This window comes from Silene latifolia, chromosome 4 (genome assembly GCF_048544455.1).
Source record: "Silene latifolia isolate original U9 population chromosome 4, ASM4854445v1, whole genome shotgun sequence".
Taxonomy (NCBI): Eukaryota; Viridiplantae; Streptophyta; class Magnoliopsida; order Caryophyllales; family Caryophyllaceae; genus Silene; species Silene latifolia.
Genome location: NC_133529.1, coordinates 2,772,928 through 2,787,071, shown reverse-complemented (window position 1 = coordinate 2,787,071; position 14,144 = coordinate 2,772,928). Strand labels below are relative to the sequence as shown.

General features: G+C 37.1%; 1 protein-coding gene and 1 long non-coding RNA gene across 2 annotated transcripts; one reads left to right on the top strand and one right to left on the bottom strand.

Annotated features, from left to right (window-relative positions):
- The first annotated feature begins 6,905 nt into the window (after nt 1–6,905).
- Nucleotides 6,906–8,936, top strand: LOC141652562 (uncharacterized). Its single transcript, XR_012547219.1, has 2 exons — nt 6,906–7,426; nt 8,434–8,936. It is a non-coding gene; the product is annotated as an uncharacterized LOC141652562 (long non-coding RNA).
- A 695-nt stretch (nt 8,937–9,631) lies between these two features.
- LOC141652561 (mitochondrial import inner membrane translocase subunit Tim9) lies at nt 9,632–13,115 on the bottom strand. Its single transcript, XM_074460084.1, has 2 exons — nt 12,830–13,115; nt 9,632–10,022 (listed from the first exon to the last, which is right to left on the bottom strand). Exons 1-2 carry the CDS (start codon nt 12,922–12,924, stop codon nt 9,836–9,838), a joined length of 282 nt encoding a protein of 93 aa, XP_074316185.1. The 5' UTR covers nt 12,925–13,115; the 3' UTR covers nt 9,632–9,835.
- Between the last annotated feature and the right edge of the window lie 1,029 nt (nt 13,116–14,144).

Sequence of the window (14,144 nt, the reverse complement as noted above, 5' to 3'; positions counted from 1 at the left end):
TATCAATTTTGTAAAAATATACTCAATTTATACTTACACCATATAATTCCGTCCATAAGTTTATGTTTCATCCAACTTTCCAGATTCCTGCTTCGCGAACGGTGAGGGCCGCAAAAAAGGCCGTCTTAAACCCTCTCCTCTTCCCTCCCTGTATACAAACCTTTTTTCCCTTTGATTAACAGATCTCAAGGTTTTATCTTTCCCTTCATTCTTTTTCTTTCATCAACTGATTCAACTCTTTTTTTCTGTGCTAATTAGTACTACTACAAACTACTACTACTACTAATTATTAGGCAAATTTAATGAAAATAACTTAACCTTTAACTATTCTCCTATAGATTGTTAATAACAGATTCAACTTTTTGTCTTTATCCAACTATCTCTCTCTAGATTTTCTCTCTAAATAACCCCCATAAAAAAACCTCAATCTTTCCATCTTGCTCCACCATTAACCGCCTACCCCTCTACATCGCTCTATATTAACACTGCCTCTCCGGAGATGTGGCCATGCTTTGGCTCATCTCCGGAGGTCGGACCTTCATCCCTTGGTTAAGCCCAATGTACCAATTTATTAATTGATCCCCAGTTGTCTTGCTTTGGTTGGGTGTTTTCCTCCGACCCCGTCAACGATCAGATCACTTTTCTGTCTTTTTGATCTTCGCTTGTCCGATCTTTTAAAGTTTTGGTTTGTCGTTGCAAGGTCTTCAACTCTTTGCTGGTTTTGTTCCTTTTCTAGGGTTTTGTTGGTCTTGCATGTCCCTCCCCGGAGTTTGGTGGTCTTGCATGTCCCCTCCCCCGTCTCCTTGTCCTGTCTCCGTTTCTTTGGTTTCCTCCCAGGGGTGATCCCCCCCATTCCCCCTCACCTATGGGTTGGTTTCTTGGTCTTGCCTTGCTTGTGTCGATGAGTATAGCTCATCTGTCTGTTGCATTGTTGTCCTTTGGGGTCGTGATTTGGGTCAGATATGGTGATCCCCTCATTCCCCCCACCTATCGGTCCTATTTCCTTTTCCCATAGTATCCGTCAGTGTCGCTTCTTTGTTTGGTCTGTTTGCATGTGTGGCGGTGGTCGTGGGAGGAGTCGGTTGGTGTAAAGGGTGGCTTTGTAGTGTTCCCACCTTTCGTATTTTGTATGTCGTTTGGGGCTTTGGGTTTTCCGGGTTTGTTGTGTTGGGTTTTGTGTGCGGCTTGGGTCTGGTGTCGGAGTTTTGATCTGATCTTGTTGACTTAAGGGAGATTCTTTCTTCTGATGTTTGACACGGGTTCATTCTTGTTATTGGTCTTAACCAATGCTTTTGCTTTGGTGTGTTGGTCTGATTTGGGAGTCTCAATATGGGGTGGATTGTAGTGTTGGGTTGGGTGGTTGTGGTGGTTTTTTTTCTTTTTTCCATGTTTTTGGTTACTAGTGTCATGTTTGTTTTTGTCTGTTTAATTTGCTTATCATGTTCCTCAATAAGGATTTCCTTGAGAAAGCGTCCCTTTCAATGGTCTAGGGTGTCCTGTTCCGCTACCATTTTGGGTTTGCTTCAGTCTTGGAATCAATTTCGGTGCCTTTTGGACCCTGTGGAGTGGAGTTTGGCAGCGGGATTGTCCTTGTTCTCATCCATCTACACGCTAGTTCTCTTGGTTTGTTGGTGCTTTGATCAATGGGTTAGATTAATGCGGTGTAGGAGAGTTATCTCCACTGATGGCAGACTTCGTCGTCTTGCTTTTCACCTTTTTTTATCTACGTTCTTTTCGCAAAAGCGTAAGTACACCTTGTTTTTGCCACCCGACGGCTCGTATATGTATCAGCGGTCTTTGGAAGTTAGTTGTGATGGTGAAGCTATTGCAATCGCTGGTTATCAATACTCCGTTGTACTCCATACTATCTTAGGTTTATTAGTTTATATTACTGATACTGTTGTAGCTTTTAGTAATGGATGTATTATGGGCTCGGAGAGTTTGACCCTTATGTAATACATCTTTTCAATTCTGACAAAAAAAAAAAAAAAAAAAAAAACTATTCTCCTCAAAATAACTCAACCTCTCCAGTTAAACAAAAATATACCACATTTATATATGGCTTACAAAAATTACAAAGAAGTTATCGGAGAGAATCTCCGACAAAAATTACTACCGCACTACTCTCAAACAACTTATTCATGTTACTAACCCAAATTTAGGCTCAGATAAATTGAATATCAATGTAAAATAAATAAATAAATAAATCTGACATCTCATCCCAAGCTTTAAACCTCATTTGTTTTTTTTATAGTATTTAATTACAAAAGTTGGTAATTGCAAATAATGAAGAATCTATTTATAAAGAAATTATTTTCTCATTATTTGACGTTGGACTTGTTTGGTTGACATAAGGGAACTAAAGTTCCCGGGAACTTCAAGTTCACATGAATTTCCAATTCATGAGAATTCCCAAAAAGTGTTTGGTTTGCATGTGGGAAGTTAATTCATGTGGGAAGTTCCAATGACCAAGAAGGGGGGAGGCGGGGGGGGCTTGAGGGCTTGGTGAGTGACTTCCCACATAATGGAGGAAGTAGATTCATGTGGGAAGTTTTACTTCCCATGATTTTGGCAACCAAACAACATCATGGTTTTACACTTCCTAGGAAGTTTAAAATCACGTGATTTTAATGGGCAACCAAACAAGCTCTAAAACGTTAGCTAGGGCAATAAATTACCTTCAAGGCAAATTTATTTTTCTGTTGTGATAAATAATGTTTACTGTTTGTGTTGTGGGAGAGATTGGATTTAACAATGGCCTAGAGAGACTTGAATGTACTACTGTATTAGAATGAAGTGATGTATTTTATTCCATTTATCAATAGAAATGAAAAAAAAAAGTCCCTATTTGGCTCATTGAGATATTCAGAATGGAGATTATACCGGAGATATTTAATCTACAGCGTGTTTGCCATTTTTGTAAGGCACGTATAGAGGTGCGGTTAATTTTGTTTAGGTGGAAAGGTTGGGTTATTTTGGGAAAAATAGTTAAAAGTTGGGTTATTTTCATTACAATCGCCTAATTATTATTATCATTATTATTGTTTTTTTTTTTTTGTAAAAGGACAACTTTTATTCAAATAATATTAAAATTTACAAGAAATTAGTGGGCAGCCGAGATACTATCTGGGCGTCCACTCACTCAGCGATCGACACACACATCCCGCCCTTTGTCCTAGGAGTAAAGTAACAAATTTGTCGGACGAAAAGGCTTGTCATGCCCATCAACCAAACCGATATCAACCTCCTTACCGGCAGAAATTCCAAACCTGAAGCAGATCTCCAATAAGGTGTCGCGACCGAGATTATGTCGATGCTTAATGCCCACAGTACCACCACAAGACATAGCATGATCTGATGATCGTCATAGACATCGCCATCACATACCCGAGAACAAGCAGGACAGGGCTTAGGCACCGTGAACAACGGAACACCCAGTCGATAGCTAAGCACACTGTGGTAGGTCTTTCCATTTATAGTCTGCCCCAACTCATAAATAGGAACTCCACGCAACCAATCAGAGGAGTGAGCACCCTGTTGAGACTTCTGAAACGCCACATGTCGCAGTGTCAAGGAGAAAACAAAGTCCGAGGTAGCAGCAACCTTCGCGAAATATATATCTGCCAATTTCTTCATAACTTTAAGACCAACAACAATGATACCAGAAGGATGGAGTAGCTTAGCCTGCAACTCAACACACTGCAAACAGGATGCCAAAAAGGCATAATGAACGACATCCCCAGCAGCATAAACCCCGAGCCCCACCAAAATGAAAAGAGAAGGTGGCAAGGCGCCACTGCCAATCACCAAAACCAGGCCCAGGCCCAGACGCAGTGACAATACGTTTTAAGCTAGAATGAAGTGTCGCATCAAAAGAAAGTTGGGCCGACCCAAAGACACGAGGGGAACAAGTACGCAAGGCAAAGTAAATTTTAGAAATATTAGTACAGGCCCGAAGCAGAAGCAACTCGCACTGTGGGTCATCAATCCTCGCGACAGAATCCATAAGCTTTATGGTCCTAGTCACTCTCTTCACCACAAGGTCGCTGCCGAAAACAGGACAAACACTGATATGACCACCCAGAACTGTGACACCATGCAAAGGCCTAGCAATAGGGGGCACACCAAGAAGCCAACTTCATGCGTCTTTCGTATGCCAAAAAACCTCGGTCATATCAACATTAAGATGAAGGTCAAACCGAGTACCATCTTCCATAAGCAGATCTAAGACCTTCCCCATAACCAAAGTGACCCCAACAACAATGATTCATTACTATTACTACTAATTGCACCTAGCTAGGCTTCAATTAATTTCCACATTTTCTGGGCAATTTCAGGGATTTGATAGTTTGTTGTGGAAAGAAAGAAGGAGCTTCAAGAGAAAGTTGTAGCTAGATCCCAAAAATAAGCCGAAAAGAAGCAAAAGATATTTGTCTTCCCTGTCATATTTTGTACCTCACTTAATAATGGAGTTGATTCACATATTGCCAAAGTTTCAATCTTGCACAACCTTTTGGCTATTGTGAGCACAAAATAGTCTAATTTACTTGGCCGTCATAAACTCATAATAGGTTAACATCTAAGCCGAATGAGGATAAACCTCATATTTCTCTCGGCAATCCTCCATGTAGAAAGAAAACTTGTAAGGATGTGACTCAAATATAGAATTTGCTACAATTAAATGGTGCGTCTACAAATTCATTAGACATTTTTTTTAAACATATTATAAGCTAATTGGTTTTATTGAATTCTTTTTTGGGTCAATGAATTCTGATAAGTGATAATTCATCATGGATAATAATTGTGCATTATCAAATTATTTCTAAATTTAAACAAGAGTTCTCATTTTGTATTTTACCCTTTTGTATGACCAAAAAAAACTTTGCAGTTGAATTGTCAGGTTCGTAATAATTGACTAATTGGAGCATATTAGCCTGATTGTCTTTTTTTACTAAAGCAAAAGGTTTCGGCTTAATAAATAGCATCTCTTTATAAACGTCTTACGATAAAACGGGTCTAATAAGAATGGATCAATAATTGATAATTCTTGTATTTATGACACTTTTAACTTTATATTTTAAAGTGAAGACCAATCTATTTAAATGTGTCAATTATATCATTATAAAATGTTAATTGACGTCAAAATTTCACTAATATGCGGAGTATATATTTGAATTTATTGATCGAGTTGATATAACTAGTAAGGTAGTCATATATACTTCCTCTATTCAAATAAACTCCATACACTTTTTAAATACAAGTGGGGTATATTTTAATCAATCGAATGAAATTCACTTGAATGGATGGAGACTTTATGATATTCGGAATGTTGTTAATGAGCAATGTCTTAGCTAGGATATTGGACCGACCCAACAAAACAGCCCAAGTAAGGACTACAAACAAGCCCAAAGCTTGAGCACAAAAGGTGGAGTTTTAGCCCAACATATTGGCTGGCCTCTAACTATTTGAATGCTTGGTAACGCCATATTAGAAATGAATTGTCCATGTGATCAATCACCATCACATCATCTTCTCCATGTGATCAATCAACATATAAACAAAGGCAATGTTTATAAATGCTCAATAATTGGATCTATTGCTTTAGATTGTTTAGAGTTCTCGTTCTCAAACGTATAAGTTTTTTATTTACCTATCGAAATGATAATTTCATGGAATATACTCATATTTCATGTTAGCATACAGTGTCCAACACGAGTACACGACGTGTATGACTTGACTTTGATTGGAAAAAAGAGCTCATTTTCTTGTCGTGGGAGTAAGTAGGACTCTACAATCTCCATCATATTCCAATTCAAAAAGTAGGTCGTAAGTGCATAAGACCTTGCTTTTAACATGTGTTAATACATGATGGTAAACTAGACACGTATTATGCATATATAACACAAAAATAATCATATACAGAAAAAAGGTTAATGACGTCCATCAAATGATAATAGCTTCCAGTATCACTTTTCACATGAAATGTAGACTCCACATAATTGAGACATACGAAGTATATGTGTAATGATCATACTGTATACGGAGTATGTGAGAGAGTTATACTCAGAACTCCGAATCACCAAGCCCTATGTGGCCTTATACCTAACAAAATTGAATAATGTCTTACATGACCTGACTCGATCCCCGAGCCGAGGACCTGTAACTCAAATTGACTCTACCTTAATGTTTATTGCTTCACAGTGAACACTATATCTTTAATACCTTGATAATAATTTATTCGAATTCTTTCAAACCCGAAATATACTAGACTTGCAACTAACCCGGTAATTCGTTGCCAGGTAGAGCTGTTCACTCAGTGGTCCAGACCAAGGACCAGACCGGACCGGACCGAATTTTGTTTGGTCCCGTCCATGGTCCTCCTATTTACTCTACTTTGGTCTTCGGTCCGGTCCTGGACCAACCCGAATACCGCGGACCGGACCATGGACCGAAGTTATGTAATAAACGAATTTTTAAATTTATAATATTATTGATTTTATTTTCTACTTTGTTTATACGTATTATGAGATGTGTAATTATATAGTTAAATCTCGTAAGAAAATAATGTTGTTTATTTTGATCATTACGAACTTTCCGAGTTCTAGTTTTATATGCTAAAACATGTCAATGACGATAATATTTGGTCCACTTTGGTCCATTTGGTCTGGTCCGGTCCGGTTTACGTGTTTTTATGGTCCAAACCGACTGCATAATATTAATATGGTCCGGTCCCGTCCACCTCTTAACCCTTATTTGGTTTGGTCAGGAGTTTAGTTTAGTCCATCGGTCCAGGTCCCGGACCAATGAACACCCCTAGTCGACATCACATATCTCAATTTCCTTTTTTTTAAAACACAAAAGTTAAAAGACTCAAAAATATCTCCCAATCAAATCTTAAAAAATCCAACAAAAAACCTCCTAAACCATGAAATGATGAAAAAACCAACGGTCGTTAAGTAGTTACTTTCCTTCATAATATCTTTTCCTTCCACAAATAAAATTCCAACATTTGTATCCAATATAAATAAACTGGGCCCGGCCCGTACAATTGGACGGTGAAAGGTGCCGACAGTCCGTTAATATACCAAACCTTCTACCCACATAAACCAAACACGTGCCAAACTCTCATTGGTTTAAATCTCTTTTACTTTATCACCAATTATTTAATTAATTTATTTCTCCCTACATTACTCCTTCATTTTTCATGCTTTTATTTCTTCAGTTTGTTAGGGGAGTTTTGTTATTTTGACAATTCCAAAATTATCCCTCATAGGTAAAGGGGTTTTATAGAGGGCGGAGACGAGGCTAGGAGGGTATAATAGTAATTGTATAATTATGGAGTATTATTGGTGGGAGAAGACAATAGTTTTGCCTGTTCGACGATTATGTCGTGGTTTTGCTTCTCGTTTCGGTATTCGTAAGCAAGGTTAGTATTTTCATTTGATGATAATATTACGTGTTGATCGTCTTACACAAGTTTATTGTTAGTCAGATTGCTTAATAATTAGTTTTAAGCACCAATTTGGTAATACTTGTATTCGTTTTACCCTACTTTTGTTTGTGTAAAACCGTCTTGAGTTTATTTGCTTAATAATTAGTTTTAAGCACCAATATTAGTTTTAAGAACAATAATGAAAAAATTGAGTGTGTATTTGTTACGATTTTAAATATCTTTTCTAATTTATTATTTTCATTAGGATTTTGTTCCGTCTAACAGTAAATTTTGACTCCGTTTATTATGTTAAAAATTATGATTGTTTTTAACGCTAGTATGAAATTTTTACCCTTAATTTTCATAGCTATTATCATCAAATATACTGTCAATCATTTATTTATATTTGATTAAAATAAAAGAAAAAAAAAAAAAAAAAAAGTAAACAGATGACTAAAACGGATGGATAATAGGTAATTTTGCCGAAATTTAGTCGTGTATAAGACTAACCACGTGTTTTATTCCATCCATTTTTAAACAATTTTCATTTGTATAGTTAAAAAAAAAAAAGATTAGAAATTTAGAGGAATATTAATATTCATAACATGTCTTATACGTAAAATATTATTCTGTATTTGCCTTTTTGCTGAAGTTATTTGGACCTTAAGTGGTCAAGAATTGCTTGAGTTTTAGTACAAGTAAATCATGATTTACCGTAATTTTTAGGTTCTATTACCTGTCTCGACCTGTTTGCTACTTGATTTGAATTAAAAACATCTACAAAGTTACACAATTGAAATTTTTGTAAATTCTAATAAGGGACTAGTCCTAAAATCGAGTTGATATCTGATATAATTTGATCTGAATTCAAGACCCAACTCGATTTTACCACGATAAATTTTTGAGAGTTGATTAGTTCATCGTTGTCAAAAAAAAAAAAAAAAAAAAAAAAAAAAAAAAAAAAACTTATGCCACTTTATTTTGCTTTGATGTTATACCAGGGGCGATTTTAATGCTAAGCCGAGAAGTGCAAGCTTGTGAATACGAAGATGTTCGGATAATGTGGGAGATGCTTCAGAAAACCGACACAAATACTCGTCAGGTTACTCATTCCCCAACATGGATGAAGAACAAACGTTTTCGCAATGTATTTGCCTGGGCTAGATGGAGTACATGCCTCAACAAAGCCTTCTGAAATCTAAACGATGCTCTTACGCTTCAATACGTCCCTCGTAATCTCAAGTATGCTCGTCCATCAGCGGTTGCCCTGTTTGCGATGTTGCCTTAGGTTTAAATCAGTAAATATCGACAATAATTTCGCACCTGGAGATGCACTTCTTCTAGCCTAAATCCTTACCCATCTTTTTTTCGGCTCGTGTTTAACGTCTTCTGTGGTGTAAACTCTATTTCATGTGATGCGAGTCCTCGCATCCGGTTTAGTTTATGTGATGTATGTTACTCCGTATTTGTTTGTGGAATAACAATGTTTAACTCTGGCATTGAATTACTTGTGTTCGCGAATGGGCATTTTTATTACTCCCTTGTATCGGTGAGGATATGATAAATCGATAACCAACCTCCGCAATGCAGCATGAACTGGTAAAGAAATGACGACAACTACAATAAACACGGTAAATATCCTAACTAGTACGTGAATCCTAACATATACGAATGACGACCACCACAATAAACACGGTAAACATCCTCTCACTTATTGAAGTATACAATACACGGTAAATTGAAGTGTATAATACACGATTTTCGGGATTCCGGGAGTCCCGGAACAAAAATGTCCAGAAATCACACCAAAGGGTCCTCAGGTCAGATAAAGCGACCACACAAATTTTGTGGAGTAACCAAACACATTTAAGGGAGCCGGTACGCGATAAATCAGACTTGCCAGAAAATCGGATAATCGGCTGAAATGACGACAACTACAATAAACAAGGTAGATATCCTAACTAAGTATGCAAATCCTAAGAACTAGTATAAGAATGACGACCACCACAATAAACTCGGTAAACATCCTCTCGATTGTTGATAGGGGACTTGGGTTGTACCCGTAAGGTGTAATCCCGACAAATTCAATCCCATGCCTGAAATAAACTAATCTGAACCTTTTTTGAATGGCTTTCCAAGGTCGGGCAATTGTACGAGATAACTGGGGTCGTTTCTACTTTCTATCATACGAGCGAAATTTGAAAGGGAGGCACAAGTCAGCCACAACATTTTTAACAATGGAAACATGCCATTATTGACACGAATATACGTCTGGAAGAACTAGAATGGTTTAATGTTCAAACTGCCGGGTTTGGTACAAGAATCCTACAAAAATTAGGGAAAAAACTTATCCGGCATATTAGTGCTCCGAAAAGGAGTAAATTCCTGATGAAGCTAGCTAGCTTAATCTTGAGTAGCAGCACCTTGGTTCAGCTCAGCAAACCTCAAGCCAACACGCATTGAGTGCTTCAAGAACTTCTCTGCACACCGCTTAACACATGTCTCCTCATGCTTGTCTAGGGTTTTACGTTTAAAGGTGTCAACGCAGTCGGTGAAGCATCTCTCCACCAGAGAATTGTACATCCTTAGACTGTATTGATGAGCCAAAAAACAAAATCGATATCAGAAAATGATTTATAAAGGTCGATATGCACTTGAAATGCAAAGGAAGTTTCGACTTCTTTCCTACGGTCATAATGTATTGCACGAATGCCTTTTGTTATAGAGAAAGAAATCCAGATAAAAACCAAAAGTAAACGAGAAGAAAGGTAACAAGGGCCAATAAGTAATCGACTAAAATATACAGCAATGCCGTCATCAATTCTGTTGAAAAGCTCATACATGGGGAGAAGCTAATAACCAAGAAAGTTTTTTTTTTTTTGATAAGGTAAGGAAACTAGGCTGATTAGAAATCAACCTATAAACATCCTTGCGGATAATAACCAAGAAAGTTGAACCTTGTATACTACTCCGTATTTGTTTTTGAAATAATTTATTTAATTCTTTCCCATTTCTATTTTGCACACTATCATATTGAGCATACCTGAATCTGCTCAGTACTCAAGGCAATGCAGTGCTTCCTACTCGCCTGACCCTGACATACTAATTTGAGCCTTGCTCAAAAACATCGAGCTGATCTCAATACAAGCTATGTTACTATGACTCTTCCTACTATGTTGCATACTTATATTCGACACTCAACACTAAAGGTGTGTTTGGATAGTAAAAGTGGAGGGAAAGGGAAGGGAGGGGTAAAGAGGGAAGAGAAAGGGAGGTAAGAGAAGGGGAGGGCAAATGGGATGTGGGTGTTTGGATACAATTTCCTTCCAAATCTTGACTATTGTGGAGAGATTTTGATTTGCCTTAGAGGAGGGAAAATGGATTCCTCCAAATCTCTCCCCCTCCATTTCTCTCCACCCTCATTTGCTATCCAAACAAGGAATTTGCAATCCCCTACTCTCCCTCCCTTTCTTTTCCCTCCAATTCCCTCAATCCAAACACACCCTGGGTGTGTTTGGATTGAGGGAATTGGAGGGAAAAGAAAGGGAGGGAGAGTAGGGGATTGCAAATTCCTTGTTTGGATAGCAAATGAGGGTGGAGAGAAATGGAGGGGGAGAGATTTGGAGGAATCCATTTTCCCTCCTCTAAGGCAAATCAAAATCTCTCCACAATAGGCAAGATTTGGAAGTAAATGGTATCCAAACACCCACATCCCATGTGCCCTCCCCTTCCCTTACCTCCCTTTCTCTTCCCTCCTTCCCCCTCCCCTCCCTTTCCCTCCACTTTTACTATCCAAACACACCCTAAGACACATGTATTATACTTGGGTTGTTCATCTTAAGCCATAAACATCTTTAAACTAACATGACAATGGTCACATGTCAAACAATTCTCTGACTCCAATCGCCATAGAATATGTTCTTAATAAAACAAAGAAAAATATCATCAATACATAACCAAGTGAGAAAAATGAAGTCTGTGAAATAACTTGCATCAACAATTTCTTCCCCAACTACCTAACCATAATAATATGCTATGAATTTACAATATTCATTCCGCACATTCTATTTCTAATACAAGCGAAAGCAATGGGTATCAACTTACGCCATGTTCCCTTCAAGAGAAGTTGAAAAAGAGCTTCTGGGTATGACTCACCAATTTAAGAAGCATTCTCACTTCACTCTTTCCTTAAGTTTTCTATAAAGCAACACATTTGCTTTCTGTTAACTCTGTTGGTTTCCAATCGAGACTTAGATTCCACTATATAATGGAACAAAGAAAAAACACTCGGTAAACTTTTCACACTTGCTATATTGTGACTGATCTATTCAGATATTGATGCATTTCTTATTACAAGTCATTTGGAATTAACCTCATTGTATTTTTAACATACAACTGCGTACATCTTACCCCTATATCTCACAATGGAGTTTACACGGGACTTGTGTGACATGAGGTTCTACATATGTTCTCTCGTTATCAGATATGCTTTCCTACTCCAACAAGGTTCTCTTTCTCCTTAGCTAACTCTACTTCACATGCTCAAACAAATCACTCTTAACACAAAGTGGGTTTAACATAACCCGATCCTGTCCGTTCCACCCCCACCTAAAGATTGGAACTTTTATCGGTGAACAATGCCAAATGGAAAAGATCATCAAAACGCAAAATTCAAGCTTAAGAATTCTACACCAATCAATACTTTCCTTTTAACAATTTCAACTAATGTTCCCTCAAAAAACTGTTGTTACCAAATTAGCTAGCACGACATCATATGCCGTAAGCACATCTCACTTCACAATATCAAATCAATACATTCCCCTTACACAATCAGTCCTCAAAAAACCTTTCATAGAGCGCGTCACAGTACTAATCTCACAACACCCGAATTCTTTTTACGTTACAATCTTCGCAAAACCATCAAAGATTCAAACTTCTAATCCAATCCGATCCAAATTTTCTGCTTTCTAACCCCGAAACCCAATTAAAGTCGATCCACACAGAACAACACTCCTAAGCTAATAAACATTAATAAAAAGCTAAACAAAACAGCCCATCTCAAGCTCATAACCAAATAACTACTAACCAATTACCTCCTCTTATACTCCATCCATCTCAATCATTTATTTACCATCGATTAAAATACCCTCGCAAAGAATAATAAAGATAAACAATTCACTGCGACGGATGGCGTAAAACCTAACCCAATAACATACGAACAAATCAAATACAACTGTTAACTAACAATTAGTCAACTACAAGCACAAGAATTCTACACAACAAAATACAACATCTGGGTAATGTTTAAAACTGACAATTTAACAAAGTTCATAACTTTATATCATCAATATAAATTACGAACGCTATAAATTCAAACAAAATTGGAAAAAAAAATACCTGTCACGGATCTGAAGTTGCTCGATCATGGCACCCATTTTCATCTTGTCTTGTTCAGGTAAATTTTCGAGGTTTTCCATCATGCTCTTGTCCATCTTTAGATACCCTTTTTTTCTTCTGTTGAATGTGCAAGAGGAGAAAGAGAATGATGGATGAGTTTTTCTGTTGGAAATTTGGGGGTTTTGTTGAGAAATTAGGGTTTATATTTTTATGAACAGTGATTTCCGAGTATACCCTTTACTCTTGTGATGGTTCACTTTTTTTTTTTTTTTTTAAAGTAAAGAAACTGAATTAATCGAAATCAGCACTTCATGACATCCTCGCGGATGCGGATCAGAACCGTAAACGAAAGTGCAAGACTTCCAATTAATAAGACCGAGATAAATGAAGGCAAATCAAAGATAAGACTCTCACAAGGAAAATCTTAATCTTCAAAAGCCCAAAAGGAAAAGAAACCAACTTTAAAAAGACGGAAAAAAATAAGGCCTCGTTTCAGTCGTTTGGTTATCCCTTGTAAATCATGGGGGTTGGAAAATCACATGAATTACAAAATTGAGACTTGTTTGGTTGCCTTTTTTGCCATAATGTAGGCATTCCATTTTCTAAGGAATTTCCAACACCTCCACAATGGAGGGGTTGAATTACCTAGGCCCCCCTAGATAATTGCAAACTCCGGTGTAATTGAATTCCTACACTGGCAACCAAACGAATTTTGCTAATTCACATGAATTTCATGTGGGAGTTTAATTCCCATGAATTCGATATTCCGGTGGAGTTGTATTCCAACGAGCAAGCAAACGAGGACTAAAGTCTAAATCTAAAAGTTTAATAAGGCCGAGATAAAGGAGGGTTCACTTTGTTTTAGTTTTCGATTTTATAATCGGTTTGTCTGAGTTAAGACGGTCTTAACTTTGTTTTTTTCCCTTTAACGAGGGAACTCACAACTAGAAACCTAGAGCTCAGCAAAAATATACGATACAGTTTTATTATACGTATACGATACGGTATATGGTTTCAACTATACGGATTTCCGTTAGTCGATACGAATTTCCGTAGATAAGATATACGTATCGGCAAAATTTGAAACCTCATATACGGTTTCCGATACGGTTCCTTTTTTTAATAGAAAATATTAAAATAAAATCATAAAATTATGAAACTATTTGAATTATCGATTATATTTGTGACTTAGGCCCTGTTCTTTTGGACTTAAAGTTGCTGAACTTAACTTAATTTTTCTGAACTTAACTTAATTTTGCTGAACTTAACTTATTTTTGCTGAACTTTTCTGAACTTAATTTTGTTGAACTTTTGC